Raw genomic sequence first — 26,081 nt, 5'->3', positions numbered from 1 at the left:
GGAGACACTTGCCAGATCCTCCACTGCCCTTCTAACACTTGCAGTTATGAACACCTGTACTAAACACTCTATGTCACACACCCTCATGAAGTTATTCAAGAGGTAAGGCCAGCCCCATAAAACAACATACATCTGCAGTAACTGCCTTCCCCCTAGACTGCCTCATTTGGCCATGGATAAGCCCTCATTTATCCAGAGTGCTCTCTTGCAAATACCCCAAATTGTAACAAATTCCTATTTGTTATCCTGAACAACATAGGAACTGAGGTTTCTTGAAGTAGCACATTTTCTTAAGAAAGGAGCCATGTTCTGACCCTCAGCTTTTCTTCTAATGACTCAAATTAATTTTAGGAAAAGCAGCAATCACTTTTGAATACACATACGGTATAAAGTGTGTAAGTGTAACGTACTGCATTGTATCTATTTCTGACTAGGCAAAGCAGCAGGACTGAAAGACAAAACTCAAAAGTTTAAAAATAAAATCTGTGCTCCAAAATCAGAGCATTCACTCAAATTCTCACAAGCCAGATCTGCTGAGTCAGGCATCTCTGCTCACTGGTTCCAACTCTGACAAATCTAGTTGCTTCTCTTATAGCACTGAAACATGTTTTACTTTTTTTATTATGAAAATACATATCTGAAAGAATTATATGAATTTTACAAAAGAAAGTAAAGATAAGATACACCTACCAAACTGACAGCATCTCTGGCTGTCAAATGATTAACACATTTATCACAGCTGGTAAAAAAAAAATCCCAATAGCTGCAAAGGGTATTCACCAGAGTCCATGAAGGAAGAACAACCCTCCTAAGCATTTTCATGTCTAAAGCTTAAATTTCCTCTCCTGTGAACTGGGAGTCTGAGAACACTAAACCCTCTGCCTAGAGGATTAGGATTTATTTTTTTTTCTTTATACAAGGCCTTTGAAACCAAAAATTTAAACTTTGCCATGTTCAGCAACTGGCTACTTTTTGGTAGCTCTAGCTACCTCTCTAATTCTGCCCTCAAGGAATCAAGTTAACATAACAGAATTGCAACAACACAAACTTTGTAAGAAAGGCTGATCTAAAGTTACAGAGGATTTCAGCTGGAGAAGAGGTGCTTAATGCTGCTTGGTCAAGAGAGCATTATGGAGTGAGAAAGAAAACTTTCATAAACAAATTTCTACAATGGTACAAACTTAGGTAATGCTCTGAGTTATGCAAAAAATAAGTAACAGAACTTAAAGATGTCAAAATCTGCTTTGTATCGCAGAGCTTTGCCTACTTTCTCATCATGATGAACAGGGCAAATTATTTCTGTCCACTGTGGAATTTATTTATTCAAAGTTATCAAATTCTAAGACTGCAGAATGTAAATGAAGGATTTGGGATATTTTTAAAGGACACCCCCCCCAACCTCACTCCCAGAAAAAGGAAAATTAGGAAAAGTATTCTATCATATTTTAAAAATACTCAGCAAATTATGACACAAAGAAGGTGCTGAAAGTGAAGAAATAACAGAAGACAGATGTCTAAAAAAGACATTAACTGGTAAATGGGGTAAATATAAAACTTTGTCCTTTACTCCATATTCTTAAATACTGCAGAAGGAGAAATACAAAATTGACTAGTTCTCTTACTTGCAAGCAGAGAAAGCAGGCTGTGCTAACTTCTGCATTACTCCCTCTAGCTACAATGGATAAGTGAAATAAACATCTACATTTAATATAGGATTTTTCTGTTATAACAACATCATATCTGCAAGTGCCCAAACCTGAAAGTCCTGGGCCTGTACAAACCTAGAGATTTCTCTGAAGGCCAGGGTCTCAGCCTTGGATATTCTTTCTCTTGGTAGCGAACAAACTCCAAAGTTATTTTTGCACTGGTTTGTTTGTTTGTTTAGTATTACTGCACTACTTCCCCCCCCCCCCCCAAAAAAAAAAAAAACCCAGACAAACAAACAATTTCAATCTGCTGATGAGCACATCTTACTTAAACATTTATTGGTATGGACTACTATGATCTATGTTAGCTTGTTTACACTTCAAAATTAATTTGCTTCTTTAAAGGGTGGCCAGAAATATGTTGTGTCCATGCTCAAAATTCTTGGAAAAGGCATGTTCTTAGCTTTCATAACAGACATCTACTCAAAGCTCTTCTGGTAGTATCAGTGATTTGAAAGGAGGACAAAGCTCGCTAATACAAGAGTGTATATGCAGCTCTGTGCAGAGGAACAAATTGTTTTCAGCACAGAATTACTGCTGCAATCCTGTAATTCCCCTTTATTTTAACTCACAAGCCAAATGGCAAGAATTTACAAAAAGCGGTGGATACATTAGCAAATGTCACTTTGCAGAGAGCTAATACTTCATTTGAGAGACATGACTCCTATCTGCTCCAATCCTTTGAATAAGTCAATGAACAAGTACACAAGAGGAAACCCGATTCATATGACCAGATTGTATATTAAGAAGTTTACGGTGGAGCAAAGCCGTATCTGTCCTATTTTAACATCAAACTAATGCCTTGGAAAAGATGAACAGTTGGGTGTTAAAAGTCAATTCATCCAGATACTAAAGATCAGGGCTGAGTACAAGACCTGCAAGCAGGTCTGACCACTGAGCGCCTGGACAGTAAACCAGACAGTTGAAATTCAGTATAAAGAAAGTGATGCAAATGGAACAATAATTAAAAAGAAAAGTTTGAGCTTCACATTGCAGAAATAAGCACTGAGTTAATATGCAAGAAATGAGCCCCCAGTTTTAAGAGATCCAAGAAAACATCAGCTCAAAACTAGTAGTGGTCACAAAAGCAACTGAGGAAAGAAAAATAAAAGCTGAAAATGCTCTTGTATCTTGAAAGCTTTTTAACAGAACAATCGGAATGCAGCATACAGGAAGGGATATATGGATGGCCAAAAGGTTTCAAGGGTCTCTCCATGTGACACAGTTAAATAGAATGTCCTCTTTAAGCTGTGAAGCCTGAAGGTGATGGGGCAAGACTGTAAACACCCGGAGTGCTTCGAAGCTGTTTCATTGTTTCTTCCAGTAAAAACCAAACAACAAAAAACCAAACAACAACAAAAAGCAACTAAGACATATAAAATAACACTGCAGTGTGTAAGATAAAAAAGAATAATTTTAATTCCACATGGCATGTAGGTAAGCTACAGAAATTCTTGACCCATGCTAAACATGCTCTCAAGGATTCAAAAAGGGACTGGACAAACCCACGAAAGACTATCCACCAAGAACTTTAGATACAGACATACCACTTCTGGCTCGAATTTGTGAGCTAGAAAAAAAAAAATTAAAATCACTGGCAATGAGGAAAGTATTCTGGGTAAATAGATGCTTCAGCCATCTTAATATTCCTTCCAAGGTATCAATGGCCAGAAAATATAGTGGGCTAGATCGATTTTTCGTCTGATTCAGTACAGCCATTCTTACTGCTCAGCAATCTGTTAACCATTCACACTAGATAAGCAGAATGATTGGCTTGAATTAGCTCATTTCTATTATGATTTTAGCTAAACCAGGGAAGTGAAAGTTTATGCATAAGTTCCTCAGTCATGGCCCACATATGTGAGGATGTGAGGTGTATATACTGGACTGACACATAGTTTATGGAGTATCTACTGACAATGCCAGAGGAAGAAAAAATGGATGACTGCAGGCACCCTTCATGACAACCTGTATAAAATAGTCAATTCAGTGCATTAACATGAAATCCATGTTTACAAATCTGAGGAAGAGACACACAGAAGAACAGGAAAAGTATATTTAATTTTCTATTAAACTTCCAACCAGAATACATTTTCCCAAAACACCAGTTAAAGCGTTTACATTACTGATAAGAATTTCATAATGATCAACATCAGATTTTCTCAGGAGAAAACAGGTAAAATGTCGGTTATATTTCCTCTCTGCTCTCCTGGCAAACCTAATTTTTTCAAGGTGAAACATTATCAAATCCTGTGAATCTCAAAGCAATATTCTAGTTCCTACTTACTTCTGGAGATTTTGTTTATTTTTTAATTCCAAAGTAGTAATAAGAAAAGTATTTTATAGCAAATTCCTAAAGCCTATTCTAAAAAAAATTTTCAGAGATCCCCTTTATAAGACCACTTTAATTTAAGCAGCAGCAAATTTGTTAGAATGGAAGTCTGAAAGCATTTGTATGACCTGCTATTACAGCTTTTAAAAAAATGCAACTCATTTAATTGATATGTCAGACTATTTATAACCTTTCTCACTCTCTTCCCAACTAACCTGAACAACAGCAAGTAGCCTCATTCAGCATTAAGTTCTGTAAAATTTTTCGTATTTATTAAAACAAAAATTGTCACAAATACCCACCATATACCATTTGTAAGAGTTAGTGCCTCAAGCTTAGCCTAAAAATCTTTGCCATAGAGAAACTGATGGAATTTATTAAGAGAATTAAGGTCTCTAACCACAGAATTTAGGTGAGAGAGGTCCAATCAAACCCAGCCTGTGCCATACTATTGATAATGTCTAGTTTCATTCTACTTTTTTGTCAAGAGTATCAAGTACTGACTGTTTAATAAGCTCAAAGTTTAGCTTTGCCTGGCTGAAGTTGTAGATTCTGAAGTTTCATTGCCATGCCCATGTTCCCAGAAACCTTCAATTTGCCTTGAAAGAATGCCTAAAAAGAAAGAAAGATTATATGAAAAGCAGTACAACATATTACCACAAATGTGCCCCTCGCGAAAGTTCTGGGTTATCTATGTGCAGGTCCTGGCCTGCAGTTTTATAATTCCAACAGTTCTAGCAGACACCTCACATTCATCAACAAATTTGTTTTCTGACATTAGAAGGTAGAATAGTAAACGGAAGAAGTTGTATGCTTATACTTGTGATAGCTGAAGAGAATAAACTTGGTATTGCTTGTTTCTTGGATTATCATAATGATGGATCTGTATACGAAGAAGGGCAGAATACCCTATGTTTTGGTGATGACAGTTCATAGCATAAAAGTTCACTATTTCAATTGAGGACAGTAAAGCAATAGTGTACAGTAGATGCCACAACTGATTTCTTACTCAAATCCCCCCCTAGCCATTACTGGTTTTGTTACTGATAAATTCAGTTTTACAAATCTAGTTTGTGAAGCAGACACACTAAAGATTTTGGGTTTTGTCCTCTGGGCCTTCTGGAAAGATGAACTGCAGGCACTAAAATATCCAAACCGTAGATGTAAAATTGCAATTGCTTTTGAATTTCCTACATGTATGTTACAACATTTCTATAATGTGTTTTACCTTCAAACTTCTCCTAGACACACTTTAGTTTGTGAAAATTCTTATTTACCCTGTGATTACCAGACCAAGAACTTAAAAGAATGCTACCCAGAACAAATTTAGAAGTACGGAACAGCAACTTAAAATTCACTTAAACGTCTGGTTTCTTTGTGCACTATGGCTGCTTTTGACACACTGAGGAATAAAAAACCAAGTAATAGGCATTCAGTGGATGCTCACCTCAACTTCTATTTTTCAGCACCAAGATTATTCCTTATACTAATGCCACCTATGAGCGTAAAGCCCTCCAAACAGAGGGCCAACATTCCTCCTTTCTTAAGTCACACTGCAAACACTAGTTTCCCCCTCTTCTCTGCAAACCAAGCACTATTATATCCCCTTCTGGATTACTTGCAGGATGTCTGAGATAATATGTACCTGTTCAGAGTAGATACTGTCTGTCTTGATTAATCTTACTTTGGCCAATTTTTTCAGAGAAAGTCAAGAACTGTCATTTTTCAGATCAGCCATGGCAGTTTTGGAGGAGGGGATTTATTTAAATGATTTCTACTTAAACACACTCAAACAAACAAGTCAGTCCTCTCACCATCTCATCTTTGCTATACTTACTGTCTGAGGATTCATTTTGCCAGTCATGAGAGCTAACAGATCAGCGTCAGCCATTGTAATTGTACAATCCGCCTTCTTATCTGTAAGATAGAGTTGACTATGAAGATTCAAACTGAGAGATGAAATAGTAATAGAAGCTGCAACTCCATGAAGAAGCTGTTGACACTACAGGTTAGCAAAATGGTACCTGAAGTACATACAAATAAGGGCCATTATAAAAATACCAGCAAGAGTTCACCCAATAGCCAACAGGCATCTGTGCCACCTTGTAGCACAGACCATCTTAACACTGAAGACAGACAGACCTTTCTGAAAGGTGCTAAGCAAATTCATTCCCTGAAAAGAAATAATAATCTACTTGTAACCAGGCAGAATGTTAATTGCAAGCACTGACAATCATCTTTAGTTTTATCAAGCTTAAATTTGCTAGTATTAAGATCATCTCAGAATAAATGTGTTTTCCCCTGTGACACTCTCTGAAGATATTCATCAGTGAAATTTCAGGCATTTCCTGCCCTTTCCTTCAATGGGAACAACATATGCATTCTAAAAGCACTCATTTGAACTAATTCAAATCCAGAAGTTTTTAGGATCTTCTTACCAGAAATAAGCTGAAAAATTATTTTCATAAGCTCTGATAGAAATATTAATGTATATACCAAAGGGCTAAGAACTGCACACATCTTTTACTACACCCATCTTATTATTAAACTTAAGTCTTTCATAAAATGTTGTCCATACAACAGAAACCAGTGCTTTTCCTTTTGTAATAACTTAGATCAATTAATTCCAAATCAAATCCCCTGTCATGTTTTTAATTAAAAGTTTTATGATGCAGGTTCATGGATATATGAGATTCTGAGGACAGACTGTTGTCTTTGGCTTTTTATTTACATTACTAGGATGCATGACTTCAGATGTGAGACAAGACATTTTCATGGCAACGGTACAATCCTTTGCTTCCAATAATTTTATGGGGTTCCCCACCACCCCCCAGTCTGTGTCTTATGTCTGCCTTTTTAAAAATGGAACTTGAAATTTATGTCAGCTGGTACAGTATTAAAAATCAGTCAAGTTTTATTGCTTAATTAACTGCAGAGGAGAAGTAACTTGACAAGATAGACCAGCTCGCTGCCTACCAGTGTCTCCAACAAAGCAACTGAAGAAACAGCTACAAATTACATTTCTGGCCCAAATTTTAAGAGGCAAGAACAACAAAACCCCTGAGGTTTGATTTTTTTAATTTTTTTTTTTTATATTCTGATTCCTGTAAAAGTCATGATGATCTGTCTGGAGCCTCTAAGAAAACATGCAATTATCTAGACAGAATACAGAGTAGAAGACCTTTAATTTTTGGTCTGAAACATGATGTTTCATGAAGTGTCAATAACAAGAAAATTTTAAAATTAAGGTAGCTCTACACTACTTCTACGCAAGGTCACTATAGCTTAAACAGAATATGAATTTATATTCTTTTCACTAGTTTCATATGTTTTCTGCAATGACATAATAAAACAGCACTGACCTGAATTAACTGCCACAGAGCCTTTACCATTTTTCACATCTACTATCCAAGTTGCTTCTTTCCCACCAGGACCATCTTTTATTTTGAAAGCAAAGACTCCACCAATTTTCTTGACATATTGCTCTCCTTCCTGTAATGACCACGTAATGTGCAAATTATTAATTTACTTCAAAACAATTTTAAAATAGTTTGAATTAAACAGAAAGTAATTGAAAAACCTTTAGCCTTTCTACTAACATAGAAATATCTATTTCCCTCTATTAGGCTTCATTTAAGCAACCGTAAAAAAAAAACCAACCAAAACCCACAAACTATGACTATCTATATTAAAACTTACCAACTAAGAAAAATGACCACTGTCCTAACAGTCTTGTCTTGATGTTAAGTCTGACAAAATGTGGCTTCTTCTTCCAATCACACTTACAAAGCAAGCAATAAACACTAAACACAAAGTTTATTGTGTAGTTAGCAAGCTCCTCGCATACAATCTAAACTTGCCTTTACTGAAATACCCTTATACAGGTAGGAACTGTCTGAAAAAAGTAATTTACAATCATGGCACAGCATAGAAAGATTTCTGACACAGCAAAATTCAAAGCTGTAACATTTGTTTCAATGAGCCATACTGAGGAAGTGATTGATGCTACTATATTCCCATCAGGCTTCACACATGTTCTGTCATAAATTAAAATCCTGTTGTAGGTAAAAGAAGTAGTCAATACCTCTTGGAGCTTCTTTTCAATCTCTTTGAAGACCAAATGTGACTTAAATCCTTCAACAGCTGCACTGAGAGGCACAGCCGCAATACGGCCGGTGCTGAAATGAAAAACCCATTCATTTACATAACTTTAATCACATTTTCAGCATTTTCAATTTATCATGAATAGCCTAACACCAGCAAGAACAGCCACACTGAAACACTTTAGCAGTATAGAGCAACTATATGGTATCAAAGTGAAGCTTACTCTCTGATGGGCTCAACACCCAAGTATCGAGATGTTTTTGCATGAATGGGCAGGACACTAATTTTATAATGAAAGTAAATAATTAATCTTGTTAAGATAAATCACCAAACACTATTGCCACACCTTGTGTTAAGAGAGAGAAGCACATGCACCATCTCAGAGAAATACCCCCTTTTTTTTTTCCTTTGGCAAAACACATCCCATTTTTCCTCCCAATTCATGTGAGTCTCAACTGTCACAATAGGTACTAAGCATTATTCCTGATTCTCTGGAGCAGTGACCTGCATGGCCTGATAGCAGCATGAAACCTAATTCTTCATTTCTGCAAAGGCACCCAGAGCCAAAATAAGTATAGAAATGTCCAAAGAAATGGCAATTCAAGCAGCAGGAAAAACAAGGTTACAGTTATTACCATCTCTTGGCAGGAGAGTTCAAAACTGTGGTCAGGTTTGATATTGTTAAAGTGACAGAATTGTTTAAGGAATGTTGCTAGAACTTATTTGTGTGGTACTAACACTACCCTGTAGATGTGTGCTAGGGTAGCAATAGTAGGGACTGTCTCATCTGAAGAGGACACATCAATTTTGCTAATAAACCAAGGCTGTAGTAGCAGGATGTAAAATTGTAATGTGTTAAAACAAACAAACAAAAAAAAGCAGAACTGTTTCAAAGACTGATCCAAAATGGATCAAGTCTTGCTGTCATTTACCTTGATGGACATTCTCGGCAGCTATTACTAAAGCCACTAATTACAGGTTAGATCTGAATGCAATTTTTAAGTGTATATGCATTGCAATAGAAAAAATGGTATGAAGTATCTTCATAAACATGAAATGCCACCACCTTTCCCTTAATTACACAACACACATCATTCAATTACATAAGCAGAGTCTGAACAGATTAGCTGCACTGTTTTCTTCCCAAGTCTGAGACACATTAGTGCAAACTCGAGTCAGGTATCTCCCACACACAAAGCCGTTGGGAGAACTAAAGGTTTTTAAGCTTCTCTAATGTAAGATAAAACTAGTATTGCTAAGATTTCTCTGTTTCAAGTTGTACCAAAGAAAGGATTTAAAAAATTCTCAATACTGAAGAAAGTGAAGTGAGCTGTAGTAAATTAGACTTAATTTCTTCTACAACTATACATGCAAAGCTTTCCCAGACGGGAAGGCACTACTTCTAGCAGTACCTCAAGGTTAAGCAACAGATTCCCTGTTCCATAAAATTGCAATATTTTTAAAAACAAAGCTCAAAGCAATGAAAAACAGTATACTCCTTATAACAGTCTTTTCCCCTCTGATTTAAAACCATGTACCAACACCTACTGCCAAGTTTTGTAAGCATGTTTGAAGAGAATCTATAAGACGACATGATTTTTCTTGTATCACACCTATTTTCTCATACGGTCTAACCTCTCACAGATTACAAAAGTGACAGGATTGCCACTTCTGACACTGTACTACAAAAAGTTAGTGCTGCAGCCCTTCAAAATTCAATTGCTTCTCTCATTTTCTCTTCCAGAGATTATAGTGCCACCTCCTAGGAATTGTACAGGTCCAGCTAAAACAAGTCATTCGAAATATGAGTTGGGAGGGGAATTTCTTTCTGAAAGTCCAGTATATGATAAATTTTACTGTTCACAGGTTTTTAGAGCAAATACAAAGCATTGGCATTGAGCTTTAAAACCAAAACCATAATACCCACAAAGAGTAGCTCAATCTTTCTAAGCAAAGTTGAAAGTCAAAATGTACAGGGAACTGTGTATTAAAAAAAGCATCTCCTGAAATTCTGGTATATTTACAAATTTTAAGTATTTTCCCTCAATTCCTGTCCATCCTAGCATATAACTATAGCAGATTGCAAGACAGCTTCACAGCAGTGTTCTCCTCTCACACTGAAGTATGCTACAATTGCAAGTGCAAATTCTTTAGCCAGGACTGGATGAGTAACATGCCTGAATTCTAATGAGTACTTAGAATACCACATGAAACACATACAGCTGAAAGGAATTCTTCATGAAACCAAACTAGTTCACAATTTTAGCAGTGAAAGTAGTGAGTATCTCTAGTCCCATGGATGTCTTGCTTTTTTTGGCAAGTCCCTAGCTTCAATTAATTCATTTTAATGTGGCCCATTTTGTTCCTGGAAGGGTTTTTTTGTTTTGTTGGCTTTTTTCCCCTCAAAATTTTAGACTTTTCCTTACAGGGAATCACGTGAGCCATTTTGATGGGCCAGTTTGCTCTTTTCAATAACTTATAACTTACAGTGTATATTGTTTCTCGGGAATAAGACACCGAGTTATAATCTCTGTATGCACCTGCAGTGTTGTAGGCACACAACAGTCCCAACTGCTGAGCAAGTTTTAGACTACAGGGCCGTTTCTTCCTTGAACAGAGGCAAACAATAATTCTAAAAAAAATGAACTGTGAAACACCAAGGTATGGGAGCACAGTCAAAACAAAACAAAGTGAGCTTAGTTCACACCACTACTGAACCCCCAGTGAAAGTTTCCCACGACAGCATCGCCAAGACCTGCACACGAATGCCGAACGTGGGTTTTCGTTCCGCAGTGCGTTTTCTTGCTCTGTAGAGATACGGCCCGAAAGGTGACTGTTTTGTAAGGTCTTTCACTGCACACAGCGCTTCCTTCCTCCTCCAGAAGTCGGCTACACGCAGAGGGCAGACCCTCAGCTGCCCCACCGCTCCTCCTGCCAGGCCGTCACGCAGTGGAATCGGACCTCCTCGGCTGGATGAAACCCCGCGGGGCTCTCACCTGGCGGCTCCGGGGAAGCCCATGCCGTAGAGGGTCACCACCACGGCCCCGCCGATGCCCAGGTTATGCTGCAGCGCGACCTTTGCCCCGGGGACCTGCCGCCTCCCGGCCAGACCGCGCAGCTGCCAGCAGAGTTCGGCGCACTGCGCCAGGCCTGAAAAATCGAGCACAGAGCGTAAGTGGTTAAATGACGTCAGGAGCACGCTCCAGGCGTGTTCCACAAACTTCCTTCCCTCATCTTCCTCCATCGCCCGCAGACCTCCATCCCTTCCTCTCCCTTCCCCTAGACAACAGGCCTTCGGGCAAGGCAGAGGAGGAAGCCGCATTCTATGCACTGAATTTTACGCACTGCCACCCAAAACTTTAACGAAGGGGGCCAGTGAGAAGTTTTGTAGTTCCAGTCATAGATGAGAATTAGTAGGTTTCATTTACATTCTCTTCAGCCTCACGGAGAGAACGTGTACCGTGGTACAACCTGCCCTGAAATGGTTTGGAAATTTAAGACAACTTCTATGACCGCTGATTAGCACACAGCTGGCTTCAAGACTGTTTTACAGTGAGATGAAGCTGACAGTCTGTAGACATGTCATTTTCTGCATTTTAATGACTGTTCCCCCTATCCCATGGCAACAGAGGCGTGAATACCAGTAATTGCCTCTACATTTATCACTGTGTAACTGACAAAAATGTAACACAAACCTAGCAATGTAATACTCTCATCCTGTTACAGATATCCAGTCTCATTTACCTGGAATGTTTTTCTTCCAAAGTCTCTTAATACTTCCCTCCCTACACTAACTGCAGATTATCTAGCTGTTACAGCTGTTTAAATTAAGGTTTGTTGTTTTACAAGGCTTCCTCTTCTCCAATTTTCTGACAACGTCTCATTTCCAAAAAAGGAAGGTGAATTATCTTCACAAATCCAAACACGTTTTATCCAAGAGCCATCTCATGTGGAAGCAAGCATAGCAGTTTAAAGAAAACAAAAAACAAAGCAAAAAAAAAAGGAAAACCTATGTTGCTGGGAAACGGTGACTAACTGAGCTTCTGTTGTAAACATCAGATAAATATTTTGACATCCAAGGCTTAACAGAAATAGCTTTTATTACAGCTAGCAAGGGTACAGGCTATTCAGATGCAGTAAAAATCTCCAAAATCTGAATTTTAAAGGATGACAACATATGAAAATAGTTATTCAAACTACATTCAGTAGAAGCTGTACTATTGAGCAATTACTTAGAAAAAAGTTAAGCTGTTTTGCAGCTTGCTTTAATAACAACAACAAAAAAATGCATCACAAAATTAAGTAAGTGCTAATGATCAAATTCACACTCCAAGTCTTTTGGTTTGAGCAATACTGTGTGGTGAACCTGCCCTAAAGCTTGCATGAGTTGGAAATGAGAATCAACTCCACAGCTTCATTCTCATCTTATGAAGCCCTCATGTTTCATACAGACAAATAAAAGTGGGAAGCATCTGCCTGCTCAAGAGCTGTATCTCTTATCTAATTGGCATGACTAAATGAAATGTTTTTGCATACCTGTAGCACCAAGTGGATGTCCCTTTGAAATCAAGCCACCACTAGGATTAATAACCCATTTTCCTCCATAAGTGTTGTCTCCTCTGTCAATCAGGTCACATGCTCTTCCTATAAAACAGTATTTAGAAAAATGTTCCTTTTTTGGTTTTAAGTGATTTTTCAATTCTACTGTCACTCACCGAAAACGCTGCATGTCAGTCAAAACCTAGGAAATACTACATCACAGATTTTACAAAGAGCAGACTGAAATTACCAAACTACATTAATGAGACTTGCTTATACCACTGGAGAAAGCATAACATGGAGAAGAAAGAAAAGGGCTAGTGTTTGATAGGAAAGCTTTTTTAAATTTGCTGTTGAACTATTTTGTTGATAACACAGTATTATGATATAATCAATATAATGAAGCTGTTCATTATTTTATGAATGAAACTGCAGTGATAACTATGTTTTTTGTAAAACAGGGGTTAGTCATAATTTGTGACCCCCAGGACATGGAGGTCCTGGTGAACATAGAGTTGAACATGAGCGCTTGCCACAAAGGCAGCTAACAGTACCCTGGGCTGCTTTAAGACATTAAGATAGTAAATAAACCCACTCATAAGATTAATGCTTAGAATTGCTTAGCTTTCCAGACTATTAGCTCCCATGCCTTCAGCAGACAGTTCTCCCTTTTAACAGTCCCTTACTCCTTTATTCTTGTACCAGCTTCTTCAGCCTACATTATTAACACTGAAGTCTAAAAAAGATCTGCCACATTTCCTGTGTTTATAACTCACTTCTGCCATTAAATGAGAATACCAGGTTAGTCTTGCACATCTAAATCCACAACGTGGTTTATGCCATTTCACTAATCTCTATGTCTAATTAGTCTACTGTTCCAAGGTAAGTTTCACATACTAATAATGTCAGACTGACTGAAAGGTGGTGAGAATTGTACTATTAAATTACCATACACATGACGTATTGATCAAATAGACAAGTACCATTAGGATTCTTCTGTATCTTGATTAAATGAATTAAGCTAAAAAGTTTAATATATCTATTTAAATAATGTCAAACATTTACCATTCTTACTGCAGATACTATAGAAACACCGCAAAGATGACAGTAAAAACCAAGCATTCAAAGGCAAATATCTGAAGACCAACAAACACACAAAAAGTCTTCCTGAAGATCTATGAACTTCTCTGTTACAGTGAGAAAGCTTAGACATAATACAATACACCATCTAGTGATAGAGTATGATATTTTCTCAAAATTAGTTAAAAACAAGTTCAAGAAAGATTACATCAGATGATTATTTATGCAAAGCAAGAATACATTCAGAGTTTAAATATATCAAATACCGAAGTAGCAGTTCAATGCATTATATATTTGAAATCAAACAAAAAAACTCTTCAGTAGAAAATTTTAATGGTTTGACTTACATACATAGAACTAAGCTACACTGCCATTTAACCTGCTGTAAATCCACTCACTTCAATGAAATTAATCTGGACAGATTGTGCATTGCTATACAGCTGACTTTAGAGGCATGTTCACAACTTGCCAACAACTCTGTTTTCAGAGGCAAAGATGTTTCAAGATTTAAAAAAAATTATATCAAAGATAAGTAACTTGGTAAGACGCTTGATAGGCAATTCTTGTCTGATTTTCACCTTCTTAAAAGGAAATACAAAGATGGGGGGAAATCTTGGGGTAGGTAAGTACATAGCCCTGAAAAGGGGGCGTAATACTGAGAAAGATCACAAGTGTCCTTAATTTCCCTGCTCTGCTTGCTTAAAAGAGCCATCCCTGCACAAGCGTCCAACACTTTAATTTGCTGTGTATATTTCTTCAGAAATGACAGTAACACACTCATTTGTTAAACTAATTCTAGAGTTTGCAGGTATTCCTTATGTTACTGCAGCAGTAACTTGCTTTTCCCTCTTATGAGGTTAGGTAATAAGACTTTCAAATATAGAAGATCTGTCCAGTAGACAACTCAAAGTTTTAATTATATGAACAGATAAAAAGATATTTTTAATGCTTTCCATTTTAATAGAACAATGATCTCCATTGATGCTATTACCTTCTGGACAGAGTCCCAGAGCTTCGTAGGTAATGAACTCATTAACTGAGAAACAGTCATGAAGTTCTATCACATCAACATCTGTTGGTTTTAGGCCTGCTTTTTCAAAACATTTCTCTGCAGCTTTTTTAGTCATATCATAACCAACCTGCAACAAAAAATTGTACATTAAAATATCATTAAAGAAACATAGCTAGCAATTTCATTTCTACACTTAAACGTGCTTCTATATATTCTGTAAGTGAAAGTAACCTGTAGGAGATGGCATTCTAATTTATTTTAATGCATCACATATCACAGATTTTGATATTCATACAGCATGAATTGTACAGAAATAATACATTCTAAGTCTCATAGTTGGCATGTGGAAACTTTTCTGGGGAATATCCTCTATTTCCTCAACCCCGCCTAAAAGCCAAATTGCTCCTTTGCATGACTCAGACCAACAGCCTTGAAACAAATCCTCAAACTCTCTTGCTACTGTTTTCTATCAGCCATCTGACTAGAATTGTATTTGAAACCCAAACAGAACATCACTGCAGTAGAAACTATTGGATATTCTAATGGTTTGACTTGCATCCAATTATTTTGGTCAATTTGCAGTGGGATCCAAATTTTGCAGTTCAGGTCTTTCCCTTCATTCTACGTAAGCAAGTAATCATGACTACACCCAACAGGTTATTTCAGCTTCAGTATTACACAGACATAAGTAAAATTGTTTTAAGTTTCATTACTTTTATAAACAGCAAAATTGAAGAAATGTTTTTCTTGCTGTTCAAATTGTTTAAAAAGTAGCCTTTAAATAATTTGTTAAAAATTAGATTTTTGATAGCCTGTTTATAAATTTCTTCCTGTTATTCCACAACCATACCCTTTGTTTACTCCACCTGCCCAAATGAAATTACTTTCACATTCACCACAAAGTAAGATTTGTTTCTCTACTGACATGGAAATGGCTACAGTATCATTAGGACTTGCAGGTATTAAAAAAAACCTGTGAGGAGTGTCAGGGAATACAGAATTGTAAACCTACCATCTTCATACAACTGTTTTCTTCAAATGTGCTTGGATAATCAGTAACCATCACCTGGGCTAGAATTTCCACAGCTTTTGACTGCAACTTATGCCTTTTCACAAACTCCTCACTAGCCAAAACTGCAGCTGCAGCACCATTTGATGTCGGACTGATTGAAAGAAAATAATGATGTCATCATTCTAAATGAGTAATGTCAATCTTCCATAGAATTATCTTCTAATACAAACCAAAAAACCAAAAAGGACAAATGAAAAAACACTTCCTTTGGCTGATGCCATTGAAACTATAAAGTCCATCACTGTTTGCTGGACACTTTCAGTAATATTTATAACAGACATTTGAAAAGCATGACATAAAATAGAAACATATCATTAGGTTTTTCAATTTAGAAAAAAATCAAAACTTCTACTTGGCTATAAACATTGTTAACGACAAGCCTTTCAGGAGTGTATAGGAAAGGCTGAAGAGAAGAATTAGCACTTAACAGCAACAGATGCACATTGCTAAAAGATACAGAATGTCAAGAGAGCCCCAAAGTACAAAATGTGTTTCAGCTTACTGTATTATAGTGTGAACAAGTATCTAGATAGTGTTTGGTCAAGACAGGAGATTCCACATGTTTCATTTATAAGAAGTTTTATTTAAAATAATCTATACATTTTAATTTACACACAAACAGACTTGTATTTAAATAGATGTCCTACCATATTTGTCTTAACATCAAGATCTATTTCACAAAGCTAAGTCCTTACCAACACTGTAAGACAGTCAAGAAATCAAAAATTTTGCGAGATTGCAGAACTTCATCTAATGTGTACTCTTTTTGGAACTGGGAATACCTAAGAAAAACATAAGAGATGCCATCTTAGTTTTAGCACAGCCCTTCGCAGTAGACATATTAATATCGTACTATTAGGCAGCTATAGAGCTGTTTTTACAAAGTATAAGGCACTGGATATAGAATTTATGCTGGGTATAATTCTCATTCCATAATAAAGAATACACTCCACAAAGTATTTCTAAAAATAATACTCAGTTTCGCATGAATTTTTAGCAACAACATACGTTCAATATAGAGGTAGAGTCCATTACTCACGGGTTGTTAGTTGAATGGCTATGATTCTTCCATGCAATTTTTGCAAAGTATTCTGGATTTGTCCCTGGAAGGGGAAAGCAAGCTGTGTTGAAATACTTTGTTTACCCAAACAGTGCTAACATAGCAGTTTAAATACTGTGTCATAAGAATTTAACCTTTACAAGCATCTTTACAAGAGACTCACTGTTATCAAGGCTTTCCTTAGAACTCAAGTTAGGTCTAAAAACCAGATAAAGGCTACTAAACATGGCTGAGTTTTAGCTAACAACATCCTACTTGGATATGTAACACTTACTAACACAGAAATACAGAAAGTAAGTGTATTTTATTTGAGGTATTATTATATTACTGAAACTTGAATGCTCATTTTCCTATCAGTGCTAAACAGCTGCAGTGCAATATTGGAGTCTAAGTCTAAAATTTTTCCATATACTAGTCTGAAACTAAATGCAAATAAAATATGCTCAACAGGTCAGACTGTTACCTTGGAGCCAATTCCCTTGTCTGGTGAGGGGGTAAGAAACAGCAGTGGCACCAGCCTAGTACTATATATTGAATCAAATTCCCAAAAGTTTTTGTCAAAAAATTCAGTCCCAAGCCTATCTACCTACCCTAAGACACAAGGAAAAAATGTAGGAACTTATGCAACCTTATCACCCAGACCTTACAGAAGCACAAACCATACCATTAGCACGATTACCAGACACTCTGTATCACAGCCTTAATTCTGTCTCTTGATGGTTTAGTTTGCCTACGCATCACCAACTTTTCTGTAAAGAACTCTTTATCCAAATGTATTCACATCTGTGTTAGCTGCAGATGTTGCAGTTGTAGCACTTGGGTAAAAGGACACCGAATGCTATCATTTTTTAAAAATGAAATCCTAATATATTATTTTAAAAAATCACTTCATTAAAAGAGGACAATGAAAATATGTGTTTTAACATACCATATTTCTCCATATGTTCTTTTCCAGCATTTGCAAACATCTGAGGTGCTACTGGAGCACTTGCTAAGCCATATTTATTTATCATAATTTCTAAATGTTTGTCAATTGGGTTAGTTCTGTCTGAAAACTAAAAAGAAGAAAAATAGTTATAAAGCAAGTTATAATTTCCTTTTCTTTACAGCATCACCACAAAAGTGCCATGGATTTCAAGCAAAATAGTGGTTTTCCTCATATTGTAACAATTCCACTGGACAGTATGTTGCACTTCAGTGACATGTTTTGTAGCATTCATAATTTCGCAACTATAAGAAAGAGTAAATAAGCAGAAAATGCTTAACATTATAATCACTGCACTGATTCATGGTAAGGAACACTTCTATCGCAGTCACTACTTTCAGCAGAAGACTTCAGGTATTTTTCAACTCAGCTTAAAATCCTATAGTTAATATAGTTCCAAGTTATAAAATTAATACTGTATTAGTATTTTCAATTAAGCTTAGATGAAATATCATAAAGCATGTTAAAGACAACTCTTAGTCATTTTAATCAGTTGTTAAATTTAACATTTCTCACCCAAACCTCTGCATATATTATCAAATTTTGCAGTTCTGTAATTAAACAACATATGGGCTCTAATATTGCTTGCCATAAGGCAAAATACAAACAACCCCACACACACTTCTCCAGTAAAAACAAAGAAGAGACAAGAAAGAAAGGTTTACAAAGCCCTTAGTTTTTTGGAAAGTGTGTTAACTGGTGAACTGAGTAAGCATCAAGCCAAAAGCCAGAAGACCCAGATTCTTTGATTTGCTGTGTCATTTCGAGAAAGACACTTCAATTGCTCATTGCTTCAGTATTCTATCTGGTATTTTCATTACTCCCTATTAACCCTGCCTTTAATGTATTCTTGGCAAAATACTAGAAGCCTGACATTCTACATAAAATTGATTCTAAAACATTCCATACAAAATTTGTGTATCATAGCTGCAATCACAATCGCAAAACTCATCAGAAGTTTCCATGGATCAAAATAATGGTTTATTTTGTAATCACCTACAGCAACATCTTAAAGCAACTCAGAGAATGAGGAGGCATATTCCACCTACGACTACAATGAAACATATAAAGTGTTTCAGACACTTACACCTGAAGCAAGGGATCCTTTTGCCATCCTCTCAAAGCCAAGTGCCAGAACGCAGTTTGCCAAACCTTAAAATAAAATTTGTGGCTATTTAAAACACAATTATAAACGACATTATGTACTAACAACTATTCAATTACAAGAAGTATACATAAACACCTACCAGCTGCTCTTCCTCCTTTCTTCATTTTTGAAAGAGAGTCAAATTGGGGTGGGAGTGGTATGATACAAACATTGATACTGAAGAATGAGAGATCACTACGGGGTTTGGGTTTATTTTTAAACTGTTTGACAGCAATTATCTTAGATGACCAAGCACTTATGTCTCTGCCACAAATACTAAAATAATCATACAGAATATTACTATAGTTTTCATTACAGAAACATCAGCACCTGAGTGAAAGAAAGTATCACAGTCCACAAAGGAACTGCAGAAACAAACACTCATCTGTCAGTTTAAAGCATAGTCTCTCACAAGACATTGCTTTCTTACCCTCCCTTCCAAAAATGCGTTAGTCAAGCACTTGTGTTAACTTCAAGTTAAAAAAAAAAAAAAAAAAAAGAAAAAAGCTATGCTTTTTAGCGGGTTCTTCTCTCCTTTGCATCCTGCAGAGTCTAGTGTCTTATAGTACTATAATGCAACTTGTTCTGCACTACTCCAAACAATTCTTCCAGAAAAAATTTAACTGGCTTGCTACTTACTAGGTTCACACAGCTTATGACACAGGAAAGGACACTTATATCCATATACATCATCGTACTGCATCACAGACACAGTCTCTTAGGTGCACACATAATGCTCTAGTTCGTAGTGATAGTCTTACTCTTTTAAGTGCTTGGTCTTATGTTTGTATATACAACTGACCAACCTTTTCAGCTGAGTGAGGCAGAAAACACAATTTTGTCTATGAGGATAGGACATTTACAACTCAGAGTACTCACACTTACAACTCGGAGTACTCACACATTCACTAGTTCTGTTCTTCATTCAAGTTATATTTATAGAAATAAAGAATATGTACTACCCAGGCCCAGAGCAAAACAACTCACCTCCTTCTACTAGTTGTTTGGCCATGAACAAAGCAGTTGATCCAGTAGCACAGTTGTTGTTAACATTAGTGATAGGAATGCCAGTTAAACCCAAACCATGATAGATAGCCCTTTGTCCAGAGGTTGAGTCACCTTTATACAGAGACACAACATTAAAATAAGGTACAGACTCAAACTTACTAGCAAAAAGAAATCCCACCATGTATGTGCAATGCTACCACTTAAACTGTAAACGTGAACCTTCAAACTGTCATCTTGAGCATGTCTCTCAAGTATCCACAGTACAAGAACCTTAGAAACAAGATGAAAATCATTAGATTTTAAAAACAGAAGTTTGTCCTGCTTCTGTGCCAACAGGCCATGAATCAACAGACAGTAACTGGACTGGACAGAAATGTCTTAGATATGTGGCTTGGAAGCTGCTACAGGTATCACAGCTGACTGACCCTACTTCAGTTGCCATAATACAGTCATCAATAGAGAAAAAGAAAGAAAGTAAATGGTAAACTCTTTGTAATGGAAGCCGATTTCCCCATAATAGAAATCTGATTTTGACTGCTTTGAGAAATACATCAGGCATCTGTGAATTGGAGTGACAGAAAAAGGTTCAAACCACTCATTTAACATCATCTCCTCTCACTACAACAAGGAGTGACTGCAAGTTAAAAGCTTCTGCTGAGGGTGTCTACTAGAAATCTGTTTGAGGGTTGTGCTGGTTTTAGCTGGGATAGAGTTAATTTTCTTCACAGTAGCTAGTATGGGGCTATGTTTTGGATTTGTGCTGAAAACAGTGTTGGTAATACAGAGATGTCTTCATTACTGCTGAGCAGTGTTTACACCAAGTTGAGGCCTTTTCTGCTTCTCACCCTGCCCCACCAGCAAGTAGGCTGGTGGTGTACAAGAAGTTGGGAGGGGACACAGCTGGCACAGCTGACCCCAATTGACCAAAGGGATATTCCATACCATATGACATCATGCTCAGCATATAAAGCTGGGGGAAGAAGAAGGAAGGAGGCGGACATTCGGAGTTGTCCAAAGACAGCATTTGTCTTCCCCAGTAGCCGTTAGGCGTGATGGTGCCCTACTTTCCTGCAGATGGCTGAACACCTGCCTGCTGATGGGAAATGGTGAATGAATTCCTTCTTTTGCTTAGCTGGTGTGTGTGGCCTTTGCTTTACCTATTAAACTGTCTTTATCTCAACCCACAAGTTTTCTTACTTTTACCCTTCAGATTCTCTCTCCCCCATGCCACTGTGGGGAGTGAGCAAGCGGCTGTGTGGAGCTTAGTTGCTAGCTGGGGTTAAACCACAACAAGGGTCCTGCTGGTAATGAAGGCAGGGCAGCACTGCGTTGCTGTGTGAATGTCCTGGTTTCAGCTGGGATAGAATTAACTGTCTTCCTAGTAGCTGGTACAGTGCTGTTTTCAGTTCAGTATGTGAAGAATGCTGATAACACTGATGTTTTCAGTTGTTGCTCAGTAGTGTTTAGACTATAGTCAAGGATTTTTCAGCTTCTCATGCCCAGCCAGGGCACCTGACCCAAACTGGCCAACGGTGTATTCCATACCATGTGACGTCCCATCTAGTTTAGGAACTGGGAAGGGGGGGGCAGGGATTTCGCCGCTCGGGGACTGGCTGGGTGTCGGTCGGCAGGTGGTGAGCAATTGCCCTGCGCATCATTTGTACATTTCAATCCTTTTATTACTACTGCTGTCATTTTATTAGTGTTACCATTATCATTATTAGTTTCTTCTTTTCTGTTCTATTAAACCATTCTTATCTCAACCCAGGAGTTTTACTTCTTTTCCTGATTTTCTCCCCCATCCCACTGGGTGGCGGGGGAGTGAGTGAGCAGCTGCATGGTGCTTAGTTGCTGGCTGGGGTTAAACCACGACAGTGAACAACTCAGTTTTGTCTACATCAGCTGTGAAGCATTATTCTGGAGCCATACTAATGCAGGTACTCTCAATAATCTTATATAGTACATTAAACCATGGTTATGTTTCTATACATGTCCACAGGATTAAAATAGTTATGAACGTCTCACAGAGTAGATCTCATCTATCACTTAGAGTTGATAGAGTTGAGTCCAAGCAGATCTCTCTTATGTGCTCTTGGGCTGAAAGTGCAAGGACACAGTGCATGTCTGATCCCCCAAATACCCATTAGCAAGTGTCTTCAACTCAAAATGGATAAACAAGCATATCCATTCTAGTGTACACACAGCATCATGCAAAGAATAAATGAATTTTCAAGTCTACTGGTGTAAGCATAATACATAAGTTTTGCACCACTTGAATAAGTATACCACCTGATCTTGCTGAAAGAGCTACTTGTATAAAACACATTTGCAAGACAATTTTATGGAAGTCTTTCCATACCTATGACTAGAACTATAAACTCCACAAATAAACAGACATAGCTCTGTGATCACTAAAAAGAATACCTTTTTTAAAAGTAAGAGTTCTACAAACTGACACAATTAAATATTATAACCTGAAATTGATGGGATCCCCCACACTTTCTCCACACAGATGTCTGCAAATGTCACGGACGCCACCTCCCAATGACATTACTTACCATAAACATAACCCACACATGCCTGCTCCACCTCTGAATAAGGAATCCCAGCATCAGCTAAAGCCTTCTGGCCTAAAAAAAAAGTTTAAAAGTTGAAAAAAAAGTTTAAAGTTGAAGAAAAAAATAAAAAGCAGCTCTCACAACCATAACAAGCATACCTAGAATAGTACATATGATTCATGCATTCACAAACAAGAGCGAGCTGTAAAAATTCCTTATTATATGATACAAATGGTTAGTACAGTCTTGCATCTTAATTCTCACAAGGACAATTTTGCAGTATTTTGACTTCTGAACAAGCTCCTTTATCAGAAAATTTCATGCAGTCAATTCTGTGTTCATGCACAAAGGTTGTTTGTCCCAATTAAAGTATGTTTGAATAATATAGGTAGGTATGAAATTATTTAAGTGTCCAATTCAATTTTAAGCTATCCTTCTGACTTCGGTACTGAAAGGCCCCTGAGTTGAACAGGTCAGTTATGGATTTTGTGAAAGTGTTCTTTTATCAGCTTTAGATTTGCTTTTTATATGTATCTATTTACTGAACAGTAGCTGTTCCTTCATATGTATAATAAAAAGATTAACTGTAAGACTTAAAATAAGTGTCAGCAATCAAACTAAATGCTTTATTACTGAATTACCTGCCTCCTTAGCCATGTCAGGATAATCAATGCTCTTCTCATCAGGCTTTGTGAACTGACAACAAAAAAAGAAAAGGAAGAAAAACCCAAGAACAAATCACAGTGAGATTTAATACACCTTTTGCTCAAATTGGTATATTTAAAAGCTTTATATTTAACTTAGACACAGGTTTGTGAACAATCATTTTTAAATAATGCAGACAATTTAATTTGACTGTCCTGGTTTCAGCTGGGATAGAGTTAATTGTCTTCCTAGAAGCTGGTACAGTGCTAATGTTTTGAGTCCAGTATGCGAAGAATGTTGATAACACTGATGTTTTCAGTTGTTGCTAAGTAGTGTTCAGTCTAAAGTCAAGGATTTTTCAGCTTCTCAAGGCCAGCCAGCAAGAAAGCTGGAGGGGCACAAGAAGTTGGCACAGGACACAGTCAGGGCAGCTGACCCAAAGTGGCCAACAGAGTGTTCTATACCAAGTGACATCATGCCCAGTATATAAACTGGGGGGAGTGGGGGCGGGGGGATCGCCACTTGGGGACTAACTGGGTGTCAATCGGCAGGTGGTAAGCAATTGCACTGTGCATCATTTGTATATTCCAATCCTTTTATTACTACTGTTGTCATTTTATTAGTGTTATCATTATTAGTTTCTTTTCTGTTCTATTAAACTGTTCTTATCTCAACCCACGAGTTTTCCTTCTTTTCCTGATTTTCCCTCCCATCCCACTGGGGGAGAGGGGGAGTGAGTGAGCAGCTGCATGGTGCTTAGTTGCTGGCTGGGGTTAAACCACAACATTGACCCAAAAGTGCATGCACAAAATCTGCACAATTCCCATGTGCTACTGCCAGACCCTGTGATGTCTAAAACCAGAAAATAGTGCAATTTTATGGAAGCTGAGGACCATTTTTGCTCAGTCTTAAAGAAGATCCATGACTTGTGTGGAGATGGACAACAACCCTGTCCAAATCCTGTGGGTGGGACAGAGAATACCACCATTTTCACCGATTTGTTACAATACATGACATAATCTTCACTAAGGCTTTGATGAATACTTCCTTTCCATTTTATTTTGTTATACTCCTATTTGTAACAAGAAAATGCTTGTTCTTTGTATGGAACTTAATTCTACATACGCCTCCTTTTCCCAACCCTTATTCCACTTTGTTACAAATCATATTGTACCTTACCCCTCACCACTGGAGTAGAGGTGGTATTTCTTTGTAGTATGACTCAGAGTCCACCAACAAATACATGTGTTTTGCATCTTTACATCATTAACAAAAAGTGTCACTGCTAAGAAAAAATCCTCATACTAACTACTTACAGTTCTACAAATTATCTGACCTTCACTGTTAATATATAAAAGTTAATTTGCTACCTCCTTATGCTTACCTCCCCAACTCCAGACTTTTGCAACACTTAGCTGTACTTTCTGCAGTGCCTCCTTTCCTTAATTTAGACAGAGACCCTTCATACTGAAGGTCATAAGAAAAATCAGTCAGTGAATTGATCATTGTAAAAGTCTGCAAGAGCAACTGATGTTACCTGGGCTAACAAAGAGAGAAAAAGAGTACTGACAATTTCTGAAATCACGCTAAACTGGTAACTGAGATGATCCACTACTGAAAATGAAAGGCATGATCTGTAGAACTGACAATCACACACACAGGAAACACAGACTGTTGTTTTGAGAAGGTATACCAATTTTCAGCAGACTTTAAATCATTAAGATTAAAAAAAGAGAAAGGATACAACCCTAAAAGACTTCATAATAAAATGCTTACGATGCAATATGGTGACAAGTTTTAATTGTCTCTTCCACACTGTTGTTGCTTCCTTGAGCACATCACAAATGAGTTTAAGGTGAGGTCCAATAACTTCCAAATCTACATTCTACGGACCAGTCCAATAAACACGATTAACAGAATTGAGTCTTATTTCCTCTGCTATCACGTCACATGCTGGAGAAATAACCTTTTTTTGTTGCTGCATGGGTATTTTAAAAGCATGTCTGGGGGGGTTCTGACTACCTTGGCAAGTACCAAAGTCGCCTTAAGTTTCATCCACCGAGATAAAAAAAAGGTTCCTTCAGCTTTTGCTCCTCTTTCAACATGTGCCACACCGTGTGAACTCTGCGCTGGCAGCCGAATGCCCAGGAAGGGGCAGAAACCCGTCAGGAGGGCGAGTGTCCGCAGGGCACCTGCTCTGCGGCCGACAGTTCCCCCGAGCCCGTGGGCTCCCCGGCCATCCAAGGCGAGGGGACGAGCCCTTGACCCCGGGCTGCGGCGACCCGCTCTGGCCGTTGTAAGCCTGTTATATCGACCTGCTCCACGGAGCGTCAAAACGTTTAACTTGGCCGGCGGATCCCTCCTCCCCGACATACCCACCAAAGGTGAACTTTGCGCGGAGCCGCCACCTCCCAGGCCTGGCCCGCAGGCCCAGGCTGGCACCACACGCCTCTCCTCTCAGCAAAAGCCCCCCCGGGCGACAGCGACCCCATTTTGTGAGGAGCCTTCTCCCCCACCCGAGGAGGAAGCCCACGGCTCCCACAACGCCGCCGTCCCCCTCCCCGCGCCCCCTCGGCCGCCGGCAGCGGCTCCAACCGGCAACGCCAGAAGGGAAGGCGCCTCAGGAGCGCCGCCGAGACAAGACCCGCTGGGCCCGGCCCGGCCCCGTACCTTGGTCATACCGACGCCCACCACGAACACCCGGCGCTGCACCATGGCGGCGGCACGCGCCCCCCCCTCCCCTGCTGCTTCCCGCCGGCCGAGACCCCTCACGCAGGCAGCGGCGCGCGACAGCTGAGCGAAGGGGCGGGGCGCTTCGCCCCACCCACCCCTC

General features: G+C 38.2%; 1 protein-coding gene across 1 annotated transcript; it reads right to left on the bottom strand.

Moving 5' to 3' along the window:
* Positions 1-3,748: 3,748 nt before the first annotated feature.
* Positions 3,749-26,046, bottom strand: SCP2 (sterol carrier protein 2). The gene is made up of 16 exons (XM_075037127.1): positions 25,919-26,046; positions 23,245-23,299; positions 22,604-22,675; positions 20,025-20,156; positions 18,978-19,042; positions 17,834-17,960; positions 16,885-16,948; positions 16,541-16,627; positions 15,786-15,936; positions 14,753-14,900; positions 12,679-12,786; positions 11,139-11,292; positions 8,123-8,216; positions 7,401-7,530; positions 5,876-5,955; positions 3,749-4,650 (listed from the first exon to the last, which is right to left on the bottom strand). Exons 1-16 carry the CDS (start codon positions 25,961-25,963, stop codon positions 4,555-4,557), a joined length of 1,608 nt encoding a protein of 535 aa, XP_074893228.1. The 5' UTR covers positions 25,964-26,046; the 3' UTR covers positions 3,749-4,554.
* Between the last annotated feature and the right edge of the window lie 35 nt (positions 26,047-26,081).

The sequence above is a fragment of the Buteo buteo genome, chromosome 10 (assembly GCF_964188355.1).
Source record: "Buteo buteo chromosome 10, bButBut1.hap1.1, whole genome shotgun sequence".
Lineage (NCBI taxonomy): Eukaryota > Metazoa > Chordata > Aves > Accipitriformes > Accipitridae > Buteo > Buteo buteo.
The sequence above is the reverse complement of the archived record's forward strand: the minus strand, read 5'-3'. Positions and strand labels throughout refer to the sequence as shown.

Coding starts and splice junctions, on each gene's coding strand:
- SCP2 (XM_075037127.1), bottom strand. CDS start 25,963: ATGGTGCAGCGCCGGGTGTTCGTGGTGGGCGTCGGTATGACCAAG. Junction 11,293..12,678: donor ACATCCACTTGGTGCTACAG/GTATGCAAAAAC, acceptor TCGATTTTTCAG/GCCTGGCGCAGTGCGCCGAA. Junction 7,531..8,122: donor TTGAAAAGAAGCTCCAAGAG/GTATTGACTACT, acceptor TGGTCATTACAG/GAAGGAGAGCAATATGTCAA.